Consider the following 15552-nt stretch of genomic DNA (forward strand, 5'->3'; position numbering starts at 1 on the left):
AAAGGGGGATGGAATGGCGTCTTTATTTTGCAAAATGGAACAGAGGTGGAAGAGAAAAAACAACGGCATGGAAGCAGAGGGAGGTCAACCCCTCTGGGTTTGGTTTCTGGCTTCCAGGCTGTCCATGAACGGAAGAAGCCACTCTTCTTCTCCCCCTTCTGGCCTATTCTCAGTCCAGAAAAAAATGTCCCCCAGCTTGGATTCGGTGGAGCTCCGAGGGTGCCAGGACCTCCAGCGGGGAATCTCGAGCCACTCTGGTTCGAGCCTCAGTCGGATTTCTCCTTCTCCTTCATGTGCAGGAACACGATGCTGAACAAGAACAGGCCCACCATCATCGAGAAGGCGCTGGCGTAGTACGGATAGGCAGAAGGGATGAAACGCTCGTACTGCGTATGCTGCAGAGGGCGGACAGATACCTGGCCAGACGGGGAACAAGGAATTAGTACCAAGGTAGGCTGGGAAACGACTTTTCGTGACTCCACCTGGTGTTCTAACCGAGGCTTCCCAAGAGCATGAAGCCAACTCCTGGTCCCAACAAAAACCCCTTTTATTCATTTCCTGTGAATTCTGTTCATTCACATCCAGCACAGTCTTTTGAGGGAGGATTTACAGTCACAGACCTTCTCTGGCTTGGAGAGCTGCCAGGCCGATATCTGCAGAACTTGGCCAGGAGTCTCGGAGAGGCATGAATCAATTAAGTGAACTAATTGTCTCCTGCAATCTCCACTCCTCTGTTGCTCCTCTTTTATTACCTCTGGGAGGAGGCATTCATCGTCCACCTGTTGGCCTTACTCCCAAGTCGACCCCTGCTCTTTAGCTGTTCCCTTCGTCTGGCAAACCTGTGCCTGCACACACTGGGAACAGGCTCCAGCTGTTCTTCTGCCTCACTGATGTCTGACTCTGAAGGCAGCTGATCACTGGCATACGGCTCTGGCCCCCTCTCTGCCTCCGACACAGAGCCCTCCTCAGAGCCTTCCCCAGACTCCAGGACTGGCCCATGTTCCTCCCCAGCTTCCTCACAGTCCGAATATGCTGCCAGCTCTGCTGGCCACAACACCTGGAAGGCGTTGTGAATTTCAGGGATCCAAGGGAGCAAGAACAGCAGCCTGGCCTGTGTACATGTAGTCCTTGTTTCCGACAACTATAAACCATGTCCATAACTTGGCTACTGTCACTCTGCTAGCAAATCTCCAAACCAGTTTCCCTGCAAGCCTCTAGCTGGGCCATAGCGATATCTGTAATTCAGCACTCCTTCCCCCCTAGCATAGCCCTCCTACAGGCAGCCCCCAAAACCATTTGGGGAGAAGAGGCCTCCTCCAACTATCTTAGTTGCTGAGCAGATGTAGAGAGAGTAGATGGATTCTCGCTCAGCTAACTCTTCAGATGAGTGAGGAAGACACCGAGGTTCCATAGAAAAGCCGGCTGCTACATTTAGGCCTAAATGAACTATCTGGGTGTTTCTTCAGGAAGTTGTGAGCCCTTGTACGTGTCTGTTTTGAGAGTTCATGACTGGAAGAGACATGGCAACAAGGTCAGCCAATGAGGGCTTTTTGGAAACTGAAACGGTATTTGCTGTGTGAACAAGGAGACAGCAAGGAACCTGGGTGTGGCTTAGCTCAACTGTTCTGTACTCAAGCTCTGAGTCTGTGCTAAGCTCAAAAAACTAGTCTGCCGCTCAAAACTGACACAGTTCCCTCCTCTGCCTGTGTTTGCTTGTCCTCTCTACCATGTTGCCTATTGGTATTGTATGTACGCCTTATGTGTTACGTCTATAAAGAAATGAATGAATCCTGCTGAATCAGTTAACGGTGTGTGCTTTCTGGATGTGATTGCTGCCACAAACACTGACAGTACGTGCCATGCAAACTCTGCACAGCCGGTTATTTGAGTGGCAGCCCATTTCTAAAGCTGCTTAAGTGTCTGCTCGGAGGGGAAGGGAAAGAGTTACCTGTGTGGAAGAGTAGAGATGTGTGTAGCCAAGACGATTGTAGTCCACCTTGAACTGGAACACCCCATAGACATCTGGCAGCTTGAACTGGACACTGTATTTTCCACCTGAAAGCCAAGCACATTTCTGGCGTTAAGAAAAATTCAGAGGCCGAAAAAGCTACTTGGACCCTTCACCAGTCGGCTGCAGGTGTGACAGGGCACCATGCGTTTGCTCTCCTGGCAACCGCTTTATCTTCATGAGGCAGACATGCTGCTCTGAGCGAGGCTTCCCAAGAGCATGAAAAAAACTCCTTGTCCCAACCAAAACCCCTTTTATTAATTGACTGTGAATTCTGCTCATTCACATCCAGCAAAGTCTTTCAAAGGAGGATTTACAGTCACAGACCTTATCTGGCTTGGAGAGCTGACAGGCCGATATTGGCAAGGAGTCTCAGAGAGTTGCGAACCAATGAAGCGAACTAATTGTCTCCTGCAAACTCCACTCCCATTTTGCTCTTCTGTTATGTCCTCTGGGAGGGGCCATTTTATCATCCACCTGTGGCCTTACTCCCAAGTCGACCCCTGTTCTTTAGCTGTTCCCTTTGTCTGGCCACTCTGCGCAGGCGCACACTGGGAACAGGCTCCAGATGTTCTTCTGCCCCACTGATCTCCGACTCCGAAGGCAGCTGATAACTGTCAGACGGCTCTGGCCCCCTCTCTGCCTCTGACACAGAGCCCTCATTAGAGCCTTCCCCAGACTCCAGGACTGGCCCATCTTCCTCTCCAACCTCCTCACTGTCTGAATCTGCTGCCAGCTCTGCTGGCTGCTGGTGGGCCAGAACACATCCCTGATCAACAGTAAAAGCTGCTCATTATTGTCAGGGGGGGAAGGAGCTTCCAGCCCCTCAACCCTCCAAATGCCGACCGATCAGGGACCTGCACGCAGCCAGCTCCTAACCTCTTTTTTAAAAAATAGATATGGATATTTTTTTTAATGGACAGTGTGTTGACGAGTTCCTAACCCAGCACAAAGAACCATGTCAAAGATCAAGCTATCGTTAAGCGAAAGCCGCCTCACCTTTTTTCTTGAGGAAGGTCCTCACAAACGGGTCGATGCGGACAAACTCCAGCTGAATATCGTCGCCATCAAAGGGAACCCATTTCCCGTCGGAGAGCTTTTCTATGACGATGCTGTACTCCTGCAAATAGAGGCACCCAATGGCCATGTGGGGGGGGGGAAGCCAGCGCCAGGAACCCCCCATGGATTTGCGGGAGAGAGAAGTTGCTGAGCTCTTACCACCAAGTCGGTGACGGTGTAGGCGCTTGGAGGCAACTTCTCGCCCACCCGATGGTGAGCCACTGCTCCCACCCGCAGCACCCCTTCCTCCTTGAAGACCCAGCGGGACAAGGCCATGGCCAGCTCATAATTCCCCGTTTGGGAGTACCTAAAGTAGAAAAGTCAGGTTCTTTAGTCCACTGTGGGAGCTCATTTTCGCTGCCAACCAATCACTCGTTGTGCTGGCTCAGCTTGCCAGCCTGGCCCATGGGAGCATCCAGCTGGGGAAGGAGGTTGGTGGAAAGAGGCTGGGCTGCCTCTCAAGCAGCAACTGCACGGAAGAAGAGCCTTCTCGGAGAGCACCTCAGATTTATGTCAATGGGTGCTCAAATTTATATAGTAATATAATACTATGTAGACTTGTATACTGTTTCATAGTGCTTTCAAGTCCTGTCCAAGTGGTTTAAAGAGTCAGCCTCTTGCCCCCCAACCATTTGGATCCTCATTTTACCCACCTCGGAAGGCTGAGTCAACCTGCAGCCGGTCAGGATCGAACTGTTGGCATTGGGCAGAGTTAGCCTACAATACCACATACAAACCACTGGGAGGGTGGGAAGAAGGGATGAAGGAAGATAGCAATAGTACTTAGACTTATATACCGCTTCACAGTGCTTTTACAGCCCTCTCTAAGCAGTTGACAGAGTCAGCCTCTTGCCCCCAACAATCTGGGTCCTCATTTGACCCACCTCGGAAGGACGGAAGGCTGAGTCAAACTTGAGCCTGGTGAGATTCGAACGGCGAAATTGCAGGCAGCTGGCGGTCAGCAGAAGTGCCCTGCAGGACTGTATGTCTAACCACTGTGCCACCACGGCTCTTATAAGTACCAGGAATTGGCTGAAATTGTTTTGTATCCATATTGCGATTTTAAAATATGCTACCTACTGATTTTCTCAGAAGACGGATTGTTCTCGACTTACAACCACAATTGGGCCCAAAATCTGTGTTAAGTGAGAAGTTTATTAAGTGAGTTATGCCCCATTTTACGGCTTTTCTTGCCGCACTTGTGAAGTGAATCAGTGCGGTTCTTCAATTAGTGACAGGATGGTCCCCCCAAAGGGGATCACGTGACCCAGGACGTTGCCGCCATCATAAATGCGAATCAGTTGTCAAGCATCCAAATGTAAACCAAGGGACCAACGCGGATGCCGCAAACCGTCACAAGTGAGAAAAAAGTGGTTGTAAATCACTTTTTTTCAGTGCTGTTTTAACTTTGAGCGGTCACTAAATGAACTGTTGTAAGCTGAGGACCTGTACAAGGTGACATTTTTTTGTTTGTTTCTTGAGAGAGATGCTGAAGAGCCTCTTTTAGAAAGTCAACCATGAAATCTTGCCCTTCCCACATCCCAGTTTCGGAGCTAAGCCGACAATAAGAGCCGCTTGCCTTTGAGAGCCTGCTGCTGCCTTCTGCACCGACGAGGTGAAAAAGGCGTCGCTGAAGAAATCTAGGGATCCGCTGAAGACCACGCGGGCATTATTCCGGGCCTGCAGGCCGGCGATCAGGAGAGTGTTCTTTCCGACAGCATGAGGGTACTGAACAGAGAGAGAGAGAGACCAGGTTTTTTACAATATTCTTGTCAGGTCTGCAGCCATCTTTTCTTTTGGATCTTTGGCCTGCCACGCTATTATTCGACTATGCTTTTTCTACTGTGGGAAAATGGGAGCGGGGATTGTACGGAGTTAGATGATATGTAGCCATAACAACATTCTTTCTAGAAAGCCAAGGTCATCCTTTGTCTCTGCACCTGATGGGTGGAAGCTGCCAGCGTGGCAGTGGGAGATGGGACCATGTGATGAACCTGTGGGTGTGGGGGCAAGTTCTTGAATTTTCAACTAGATGGGGAAAACCTGGTAGGTTTCAGATTCGGGTTCTCCCAGATGTGCCAATGTGGCTCTCTTAATAGATTGGAACTTTGAGCAATACTTTGCCTTGGACTCTGATTTACTTCTGGATGCTATTTGGAACCCTGAGATTCTTCTAATATTTGAACATTCTTAATTGCATCCTTGTTTTTTAGTACTTTTTTTTAAAAAAAGAAGCTGACTTAAGTTGGGTATAGATACAGGTGCGAACATTCTTCTCTTTTCAGGAAACCCAGTGTTGTGGCCTGTCGGCTGCTCCCCCGCCCAACACCAAAATCAGAGGAGGAGGAGAAGGCATGGGAGTCAGGGTTAGCACCTGAGAGCTCTGAGGAGGAAGAGGGAATGAATCTGGCAGAGAGAGACAGAGACAGAGCTTGGGCTGTCCCTCAGCCCTCAAATGGAGAGTCAACAGCCCCCAGGTCTGGAGGTGGCTGAAGAGGAAGAGGAGGAACAGCTGGGTCCAGTGTCTGATGCGTGGATGCGCAGAAGGCAGAGGAGAGGAGAATAATGGAAATCTATGGGCCTGTTCTTGGGATGGAAGAGCCACTCCTGCTAGCGAAGCCCCACCCTAGCTCTGGGGGATAAAAGGCAGGGGGCAGAGATGAATAGATGTGGCAGACAACTATTTATCTCCCTGCCGGACAAACTTGTTAGCTTGCAGTGAGAGAGAAACTGTTTGCCGGGGCTGCTGGCGCTCCTCATAAAGGAATCATTGCTTCAACCCCAGAGGGTTTGTCCTGTTTGGGTCAGAACACCCAGGAATATGGATTCAAACCATGAGGTTGTCTCAAGTCTTTCCGGAAGAAGAAAGCGTTGCCCAACAACCAACCACTGGCAACAATGGTGCAGATCAGAAGCGGAACCGGAGGTGGGGGGGGCGTAAGAGAAGCCTCAAAAGCTGGCCATTCCAAAAGAGGCTCAGCAGACACCGCACACGCGGGGCTAAAAAGGAGGGGGGAGCAGCCAAACCCAACCCCCATCTCTTTGCAATGGATTGGGAAGCAAAAGTCCCACATTACCTGGGTGATAGCTTTGTCCGGAAAGAAGGAATACGAAGTTGAGGAGCCGGTGAGAATATCAAGGACCAAAGGGTTGTCAGGATCAGCCACCATCCTGGGGAAGAAAAGGGTTCATGAGTTGAAGTAGACAGAGGTAGAGTGGGGTGTTCTTCTGCTGGGTGGGCACAGGACTTACCCGACTCCCCTGAAAAGAATGGGGTTATGGGGCTTCTTCCCCACAATCGTTGGAGCCTTAAGGAGATTCTCAGAGTCAGCGACAATCAGGGTGTGCTGCAGAAGGACGGAAAGAGACACCTGCTGAACTTTCCTTAGCAGGTTTCTGACTCAGGTGTTGGCCATCCCTGAGAGCAGGTGGATTGTAAGGGCAGCAGCAGCCAACTGGACCCCTTGTGTTCTGTGTCCTGCTTACCTGCCCTGGGTCAGAGACATCGTAGTTGTGATGGTCAATCACACCTGTCTTTTCCTCATCAAATTCTATCCCGCATTCGCTTCCCAATTCTCGAAGGGGATCACCTAAGGACGATTTAAAAAGCCCGTTTTCGCCTTGTACTAAAAAGGGAGCACCTTTTCCTCTTACCTGCCATCTAAGAGGGTTTCTAACACGCTGGGGAGACACTTGCAATAAATCCGCCTGTACCGTCAGAAGGTGCCAAAGAGTTCTCAACTTTCTTTTTTTTTAAATTTCACTTATTTTATAAAAAGACTAGCCAATAACCCGGCATTGCCCAGGTGTTTATTTAAAGGGGGAAAATGTCCAGACCTAATGTAATTTCTAATATTGAATTTCCCCCCTTACCAGAAGGAATCCCCTTGGGGAGTACTGTGAAACCATTACCATGGCAACTCCACTGTGCTGTATAGTAGAAGCCCTTTTACAGCACAGCAGGCTGTATCTTAACAGAACACCCTGAGTGGTGTTAGGGATGTCTTACCCCCACAGTATTTTTCTCCAGAGAGCAAGTCATCTGTGTATCAAGTTTGGTTGAAATTGCTTGAGGTGTTCCAGAGTTATGCTGGAACACACACACACACACACACACACACGTTTTTATATATATAGAAGATAGGATGGGATAGATAGACGACAGATAGATGAAGGAAGAAGAGGAGAAAGAGAAGACGATGCAGACTTCTAGAACTACAAGGTCCAAAAGTGCAAGTGTAACTGTCTGTCTCTGACAATAGCAGAAAGGATGAATAACGATTGATCACATTTCTCCATCAATATAAAGCTTTTACTTCCCACAAACTGCTTAAAACCCGGATGTTCTCCCAGGCCTTAAGTAGGGTGGACTTTTGTTGTTTGGCTTTGGCCGGCCTTGAGATTGAACTAATAAAAAGAACAGAGGGAGGGAAATTCTCTCTTTTAAGTTAAAGACAATCTGCTCCACTGCGCCTGTTTCACTGACCGATATCTGAACTGGCAGCCACAAGGACGTTTCCACCTCCATCAATAAAAGCAGCAATAGTCTCCACGTTGATGTTGCCTCCAAAATCTGAAACACAATGACCGGGTTAAATTTCTTGTCACAAGGTCAAAAGGTTTACAGCAATACAGTATGCCAGCTAGCAAAGTGTGCAAGCCAACAAGAGTGAAGCCCTGACAAAGGAACATACAGCTCTTGTGCTTCACTGGACAGTCTTAGTTCTGCCCGGCATATATTATCATTATCTTGTTACTGGTATTATTACTATTACCAGTACTGTTATTATTGTTAATTTTCAATTCGATTCAAAGTCTTTGGGACTGGTAAAAACTTAACCATTCAAGTCATAACCAAGGATCTGAGAGCTATTAAGGTAGCATCTGAGTATACAGGTAGTCCTCGACTTACGACCGCAGTCGAGCCCAAAATTTCCGTTGTTAAGTGAGACATTTGTTAAGTGAGTCCCGTCCCCCCCTATTTTGCAACCTTTCCTGCCACAATTAAGTGAATTACTAGTTAGAAACCTGGTTGTTAATTGAATGTGGTTTCCTTCCCCCTTGCCTTTTCTTGTCAAAAGGTTGCAAAAAGTGATCACATGACATTGGGACATAGCAACGGTCATAAACATGAACCAGTTGCCAAAGCATCTGAATTTTGATCCCAGAATCCCAGGGATGCTACCAAGGCTGTAACTGTGAAAAAATGGTCATCAGTCACTTTTTCCCGTGACGCTGTAACTTTGAACAGTCACTAAACGAACTGTTGTAAGCCGAGGACTACCTGTATAGGCAGTTCAGAGTAGGGTGTATAGGCAGGTGTTTCCCCCCCCCCAAAAAAGTCAGAATATTCAGATCTGATAAGTTCAAATTTTCCAGGTATCTAGGCAGCCTTTTGGGTATTGCTCTAAGGGCTCCTATTACTATTGGTATAACTATTGTTTTCTTCCTCCACAATTGCTCAACTTCAATTTGCAAATTATACTACTACTAGCTGAATACCAGTGCTCCTTTACGAAACTATGTGATCGAGCTTGATAAATCGAAACTCACAGCTTGAAAATCAATGAGTAATTATGACCGCCCTCTTCTCTCCCCTTAAAGTATATTATTATTATTCTCTTTTATGTATTAAACATGAAACTCAGTCAACTGAACATTCAAAAATGAATCATAAATACCACTGACTGGTGTTAATGGTTGATATGGGTTGCTGCCAGCGTCCTAGGTATTAACCAAGTACCTTCTTAATTATATTATTATTATACTTTATTCATTAAACATGAAACTCAGTCAACTGAACATTCAAAAATGTATCATAAATACCATTGACTGGTGTTAATGGTTGATATGGGTTGCTGCCAGCGTCCTAGGTATCAACCAGGTATCTTCTTAAAATATATGATGTTCCTAGTAACACAGTTTTTTGCAGTTCCACTGGTGTTATCCCAGGAAGCTGCAGTTTGTTGATGTACCTTATAAAATTCTTGGGACATGGTACCAAGTGGCCCGATGACAATGGACATCGCTATTACATGTTTCATCCATAATCGGGTAGTTTTGATGGCCAGGTCATCGAAATAACAAATGTTAATTATCATTCAAAAATAAATTATTAAACACATTTAATAATAAATTAATAAATAAATTTAATTAATTATTTGATAATAATAATTTATTATTATTATAGTTTATTCATTAAACATGAAACTCAGTCAACTGAACATTCAAAAGTGCATCACAAATACCATTGACTGGTGCTGATGGTTGATACAGGTTGCTGGCAGCATGCTAGGTATCAACCAAGTTGTTGTTGTTATATTATTATTATTATTATTATAGTTTATTCATTAAACATGAAACACAGTCAACTGAACATTCAAAAATGAATCACAAATACCGTTATTATTATCAACATTTATTTCGCCACCTATGCCGCTACGGGGCCACTCATCGCTTTCCCCCCCTCCGCACAGGCGCCAACGGCAAAGGAAGAGCCCCGGAGCCCACTTTTTTTGGGGGGGGGAGGAAGAGCGACCCGCCGCCTCACCTTCCACCGAGGGAGAGAAGATCACCAGGTTGTCGTAGAGGAACTCCCCGTACTTGATCAGGGACAGGCCAGGGTCGTCCGCCGTCCGGAAGATCAGGTCAAAGCCTCGCTCTGCAGGGGGAAAGGAGAGTATAGAGGGAGGCCGCCGCCGCCACGTCCCCTCAGGGGAGGGAAGCCGGGAGCCCCTCCGCCGCGGCCCCCACCGCCTCCCCCTTCGGCTGCCGGACCTGCCAGGCCGCGCAGGAAGAGCGAGTGCGTGTCCTTCAGGTTCATGTTCTCTAGCAGCACCAGCGTTCGCGGGCCGCCCCCGCCGGGCGCCGCAGATGCAGCCGCCACCACCAGTCCTGTCACCAAGAGCAGCATCGCCGCCGCCATCTTCTCTCTTCCCTCGCTGGGCGCCCCGGAAGCGAACCCGGCTCTCCCGCCCAATGAGCTGACAGACCTCGGCCGGAAGAGGCCGATGCGCGCCTCGATGAACCAATGGAGAATTCAGAGGGGGCGGGGCCCGTCCGTCCGCGTGAGCTAATGAAAAGGAGACACCTCCGTCCCTCCGCTCAATGAATCGAACGCTCGGCGCTCGCTGCGCCAGGCGGACGTCGCCCCGCCCCTTCTATTGCCAAGAGCCAATCGGCACGCAGGCAGCGTGGAATGGGCTAATGGATCGCCGAGGGGAGCGATCGTTGCCGTAGTAACGGAGGCGCGCCCGGGTCGCTTTCTCGGCTCCCCACGAGGGGGAAGAAAATGACGCGCAGACTTTGCATTTGAAATACAAATATATATCTATAGATCTATTTATATATATTTGATTGCAGGACATCCCTGTACAAACGGTTTTGCATCTGTTAAATATAAGCAATGCATCTTTCACCACTGAACACAGCAGCCCGGAGAAAACAATACACTTGTTTCCAATAAATTACTCACATACATTTTACATTCAGCTTCCTATAAATAAGGGCACGGGTGCATCACTAAACAGACGACGCAGAAATCCAGGCTCCTGATCAAAGGTTCCCCCCAATGCAGACTGGAGAAGAATCGGCCAGGAGTGCAAAGGCAGGGAGGCTTACTGCCCTTCAAGCTGACCCCCCTCCCAACCAATTGGTCAATGTGCTGTCAGCCCAAGACTACCCCATGGCACTCCCTAGATCGGGTGTGGAGGCCCAGCCAACTCGTGCATCAGCCCTCTGATGGCGGGAAGAAACCCTGAATTACGACACGACGAGAGGAAGGGCACCCTCTGCGCACAACTCCAAAAAAGAATCACAACAAAGCCAAGCCACGGAGTGAGCAGGAATGGTCAACCACGGTCTCTGTCCTCTTCAGGTGGCAGGAACGCTAAGAGAAGGCCCCGGCTGAGCATCCCTCCACCTCATGCTGCACAGCCAGAGACCGACTGGCCCCAAACAGCCATGAGGACTTCCGGCGACTTCGCTCTTCTCCCCAGAGATCCTCGGCCGCATCCTCCTGCTCCTCATAACAATGGTTGATTCTTCCTGCGCCCAAGGAGCAGAACAGGCCTGCACGAACCCCGGAGTAATTGTCTAACAAGGCTTCCATACTGGGGAATTCTACATTCAAATGCTTGAGGGAGGAGAGGGGAAGAGGGAGAGAGGGAGAGAGAGAGAGAGAAAAGAAAAATATGATAGGCCGTACTTCATTCCAAACGCCCATGACATAAGTGAATATTGCTGAGTAAATCAGCCCAGGGAGGTACTGCAAGTGAAATCATGCCCGATTTAAAAGATAAATTAAAAACAACAATGGAAATGTGGGCTTAAGGACTGGAGAAAGGAAGCTAGTTCGGCGAGACTTTGGAAATATGGGATAAAGGAGGGGAGAAAAAAGAAGGAGGGCATTTGAAAACACTTTTAATGAGGATTAATAATTGATGTTATAATAAAAGATTAGAAAATTATGGGCGTTCAATGATCTTTAGCTATGTAATAATATTAGGATGATAGCTGGAAATATGGATATGAATTTTAAACTATGTGAAATGTTTGAACTTTGTCCAAAAAAAGATACACTTTGGGGGAGGGGGGAAATAATAATGCAATTGCTATATATTATACATTTAAAAGGAGGTTGTATGTAAAATTAGGCATATGAAAGATGATTACTGGGAATAAAAAAGTATAGAACTAAATAAATTAGGAAGAGAAATAAGAGGAGATACGTTTTAAGCTGTAATGTTAAAATAAGAATAGATGTATATAAAGAATTTAGTGGTAAGCTCTAACTATTATGATACCCCCCAAAAAATTTGTACTCAGACGACACATTGATTAATGAATGGTGAAATGTTTGTTTTAAAAGGGAAAAAAGAAACATTGCCGCCTTCCCCAATTCTCTCACCTCAACTGAGTACTTTCCCAGCTGGCTGCGGTAAATTTGATATGGAACGACGCCGCAGCAGGTCCTCACTGCTAGACACCACTGATGGGTGGATCCAGACTCGGCCCACAGAAGGAAAGCCCCCAGCATGTCATTCCTTAGCAGGGCCAGGCCGGCATCTCTGGAAGGCAGAGCAAAATGCAGGAATCAGGGAGCCCAGCAGAACGGGGGTGGGTGGGTCTCTGCAGCCTCACCCAGAGGAGCACTCAAGGCCCCTGATGTCTTTGACACAATATCCAGCAGCCATCCACAGCCGCTGTGCACCAGCAAATCCTTAGGTCTGCTGGTGGGGTGGGCAGAAGCGCCTTTGAGGCTTCCAGTGCCATCCAGGGAGGAGGCCCCCCTCCTCACCTGCTGATGCCCGCAAAGGACCACACACTCTCCCTCAAATCGTTCTCATTTTCTGGCAGGTGAAGCAGGCTCCCTCTGCCATCACAGCTGAAGGAAACTGGAACCAAAGGACACAAAGAACCAGATTGGAAGCCTTCACGTTTCGCCAAGATTTGTCCCCTAACATGAACAATGTGGCAATGGGGAACAGAGGGCCTTGTGCTGGTGGATTCTGGCCCTGATCCAGCACCCAATGCTCTGTAGCTGTTCAGCAAAATAACAGCCTGGCGGCCATGTTATTTCAACCGGCGATAATGTGTGGAAGCTTTTTCTTTCGTTGCCAGGAAGAAAACCAATTTGTCCTTTTCCCTTGGCAAGAGGTTATCTGCAATGTAGAGCTTCCAAAGTTATCAACGAAGCACTGCGCCATTTTCTGTCCCGGCTTCCTTCTCTTTCCTTTTTGTACCCCCCCCCCCAACTAGTCTCCCCAAATACTCACATCCTTCCCAGGCGCCCTGCTGAGAGGCTGCCTCAAAGGTGCAACCTCGGTAGGCCCCAGAACGGAGAATCTTGCTGCGAATGGCTTTCTTGCGCACCAGAATTGGGGAACAATAGGGGTTTCCAGGACGGGCGCTGCCCACGCTGCTGCTGCTGCTTTCCTCCAGGTCCAGCCTCTCTCTCTAAGGGGCACAAGCAGGGCAGCTGCTGAGCAGGGGAAGCAGAGACTCCGGGGGGCCTGGTCCAAAACTGGAGACTGTTTGGTAACTGGTAGACGCAAACTAACTGCGTGCCACTGAAACAGTCCCCGGGGCTGTAAAGCGAACCTCAATTCTTGACTGGAAAATCCAGGGCTTGCTTGGAAGTTAAGACCCTCGGAGGCCCCTGAAGGTTGGGGTCCCAGATCCCAGCCCCCTCAAGAGAGCCACTGCTGCTGTGGAAGAGGTGAGCTAGGGCAGGAGTCAGCAACCTGTGGCTCTGGAGCTGAATGTGGCTCTTTCACTCCTCTGCTGCGGCTCCCTGTCGCCAGTCGGCTCCACAATTGATAGGGCTTTAGGTTAGGACAGATAGAGGAGACTGTGGGAGTGGTGGGGAACCAGACTGGACTTCCGGTTGGCTCCAGGATTGAACGTGGGGGTTCTGGTTAGAACTTTTGTGGCTCTTTGAGTGTTTTAAGGATGCCAACCACTGAGCTAGGGGGAGGCAGAGGCTACTCACCACGCTGACCGAGGTGCCAAATTCTGTGGGGCAGGGCAACCTCCGGAAGGACACCAGGGCATTGACGTTCTGGGAGACCTCCTCGGGACGGAGGGACTCCCAGACCACCTGGTTGTCCAGAGAGGCGCCCAGCAACTTCCCAGAATCTCGCTGGGCAGAGCCGCCGGAGGAGGAGGACCAGTCCTGGTCTTCGGGGTGCAGGAGAAGGTAGCCCAGCTGGAAGAAGCGGCAGAGGAGGTAGTGCAGTGCCTGGACCTGGCAGGGAGCAACGGAGGAGGAGGAGGAGGCTGAGTGCTTGACCGATGCCCTCCAGAGAAGGTCGTCTTCCTTGCCCTTCCAGCCACCGCCAGGTGATCTGTAACCGGGCAGCTCTTGCGAGACAGCCTTGCCCGAGACGGAGAGCATCGCCCACGAACCTCGCCGGGCTGCCCGCCCACGAAGAGGTGGCAGAAGAGGCTGCCGCGAGCGCCGCGCGGGTTGCGGGCCAGGAAGGCGAACTGGCGATCGGCGGGCCGGCAGGTGCTATAGGCGAGGCGCTTGAGGGCGTGGGCCATGAGCGGAGCCTGTGGGCCAGAGAGAGAGCGAGGGAGCACCGGGGGCGGCGGAGGCTCAGCCTCCCGGCCTGCCCGTCCATCGCCCCCTCGCCTCGCCTCGCCTCACCAGGTGGAGGCGCGCCCTACCTCGCCGTCGCGTCCGAGCATCTTCAGCCCCTGCAGGCAGAAGCGCAGGAGGACGGAGCGCCGCCGCGGACAGTCCTGCGTGGGGGGAGAAGAAGGGCGAGAGGGACGGAACGGGGAGGCGGCGGCGGCAACCGGGGATGTCCATCCGTTCGTCCCGCACCGAGGCGCCTGCCCACCGGATCCCTCCCCCCGATGAACCCACCGCGCACCTTCAGGAGCTGCAGCCGCTGATGCACCGCTTGGCCCGCCCGGGGTAGATCGGCGTCTTCCACGGCGAAAGAGCCCACGTACTGCGGCAGAGGAAGCGCGCGTCAGCCCAGCCCGGCTCCCCTCGCCCTGCCCGGCTGCAGCATCAGCATCCCCGGCCGCTCCTCCGCCTCACCTCGGCCGCCTTGGTCAGGACCCGGCCGGCTCTCGGCTCCGGCCCCCGCCCGGTCGGCTGCCTCTTCATTGCGGTTTTCTGTGCCGGCCACCCGGCCAGGGAAAAAAACGCTGCCGCTCCGCGATCGCTCGTGGCCGGCCACCTGCTCCGCCCCCGCCACCTGGCCGGCCAATAAGCCGGAAGACAAGGCCGTCGAGGCCCCGCCCTTCTACCCCGCCAGCCCCCAGACCCAAAAGACGAGGCGTAAGGAAAGCGGGCTCCGGAGTCTTTTTAAGCTTTTTTATTTCTTGCAAACGAGAAAGCGACCTTCGCTCTGCGGCTCTACATCAGCGATCGGCTCGTTCTCCGGGACGAAAACGGGGGAGGGGGCAAAGAAGGGGTGAAATAACCCCCTTTTTAAGGAAAGCGGCTCCAAGGCCCGTCCGAAGGGGCGTTTTTTTGCGCCGGCTGGCGGGGGGGGGGACCGTCACGGGAAGGGGGCGACTAAGCTGAACAACAGAACACTGACTTGGGAGGAAGGAGGGAGGCAGCCCCCCACCAGGAGAAGAGCTGCTGGCTGGAGGGGTTCTTGGAGGACTCAGAGAGGGGAAAGGAAGGGGGGGATTCTCTGTTTCCACTTCTAAAAATATAAAAATCTTTCCAACCGGTTTTCAAAAGCCCCCAAGCCCAGGTGCACCCTGTACAGATTATATATTTTATTTTTTTAAACTTGTCTAGAAAAAGAACAGTCTTGTGTTGGGGGGAGGGGGATTGGAGGAGAAAGGAAGCCAGACTTTGGGGGGGGGGTGTATGAGGGGGTGGGTGGGAAAGAAAGGGAGAAAGGAACAGCAGGAAGAGTCTGGATCAGGGTTTTTTCCCCAAAAAACGTGGCCCCTTTAAGACTTGGGGACTTCAACTCCCAGAATTCCCCAGCCAGCCATGCTGGCTGGCT

General features: G+C 50.6%; 2 protein-coding genes across 2 annotated transcripts; both read right to left on the reverse strand.

The window, feature by feature from the left end:
* Window positions 1-10039, reverse strand: LOC116518383 (dolichyl-diphosphooligosaccharide--protein glycosyltransferase 48 kDa subunit). The gene is made up of 11 exons (XM_032231726.1): window positions 9845-10039; window positions 9618-9728; window positions 7554-7640; window positions 6554-6657; window positions 6320-6414; window positions 6145-6238; window positions 4647-4795; window positions 3227-3374; window positions 3008-3128; window positions 1949-2055; window positions 1-416 (listed from the first exon to the last, which is right to left on the reverse strand). The coding sequence occupies exons 1-11, from the start codon at window positions 9990-9992 to the stop codon at window positions 267-269; spliced, it is 1314 nt and encodes a 437-aa protein (XP_032087617.1). The 5' UTR covers window positions 9993-10039; the 3' UTR covers window positions 1-266.
* A 75-nt stretch (window positions 10040-10114) lies between these two features.
* On the reverse strand, window positions 10115-15427 carry LOC116518384 (SH2 domain-containing protein 5-like). The gene is made up of 9 exons (XM_032231727.1): window positions 14622-15427; window positions 14449-14529; window positions 14240-14314; window positions 13976-14122; window positions 13560-13814; window positions 12844-13024; window positions 12366-12462; window positions 11976-12135; window positions 10115-11201 (listed from the first exon to the last, which is right to left on the reverse strand). The coding sequence occupies exons 1-9, from the start codon at window positions 14688-14690 to the stop codon at window positions 10956-10958; spliced, it is 1311 nt and encodes a 436-aa protein (XP_032087618.1). The 5' UTR covers window positions 14691-15427; the 3' UTR covers window positions 10115-10955.
* Window positions 15428-15552: the final 125 nt, after the last annotated feature.

The sequence above is a fragment of the Thamnophis elegans genome, chromosome 15, assembly GCF_009769535.1.
Source record: "Thamnophis elegans isolate rThaEle1 chromosome 15, rThaEle1.pri, whole genome shotgun sequence".
Classification (NCBI taxonomy): Eukaryota; Metazoa; Chordata; class Lepidosauria; order Squamata; family Colubridae; genus Thamnophis; species Thamnophis elegans.

Excerpts from the sequence above, each read along its gene's own strand:
- LOC116518383 (XM_032231726.1), bottom strand. The coding sequence starts at position 9,992 with ATGGCGGCGGCGATGCTGCTCTTGGTGACAGGACTGGTGGTGGCGGCT. Across the intron at positions 6,415-6,553 it reads ATGTCTCTGACCCAGGGCAG|CACACCCTGATTGTCGCTGA; the intron begins GTAAGCAGGACA and ends GTCCTTCTGCAG. Across the intron at positions 3,129-3,226 it reads ACACCGTCACCGACTTGGTG|GAGTACAGCATCGTCATAGA; the intron begins GTAAGAGCTCAG and ends CTCTATTTGCAG.
- LOC116518384 (XM_032231727.1), bottom strand. The coding sequence starts at position 14,690 with ATGAAGAGGCAGCCGACCGGGCGGGGGCCGGAGCCGAGAGCCGGCCGG. Across the intron at positions 14,315-14,448 it reads AGCGGCTGCAGCTCCTGAAG|GACTGTCCGCGGCGGCGCTC; the intron begins GTGCGCGGTGGG and ends CCCCCCACGCAG. Across the intron at positions 14,123-14,239 it reads TGCTCGGACGCGACGGCGAG|GCTCCGCTCATGGCCCACGC; the intron begins GTAGGGCGCGCC and ends TCTGGCCCACAG.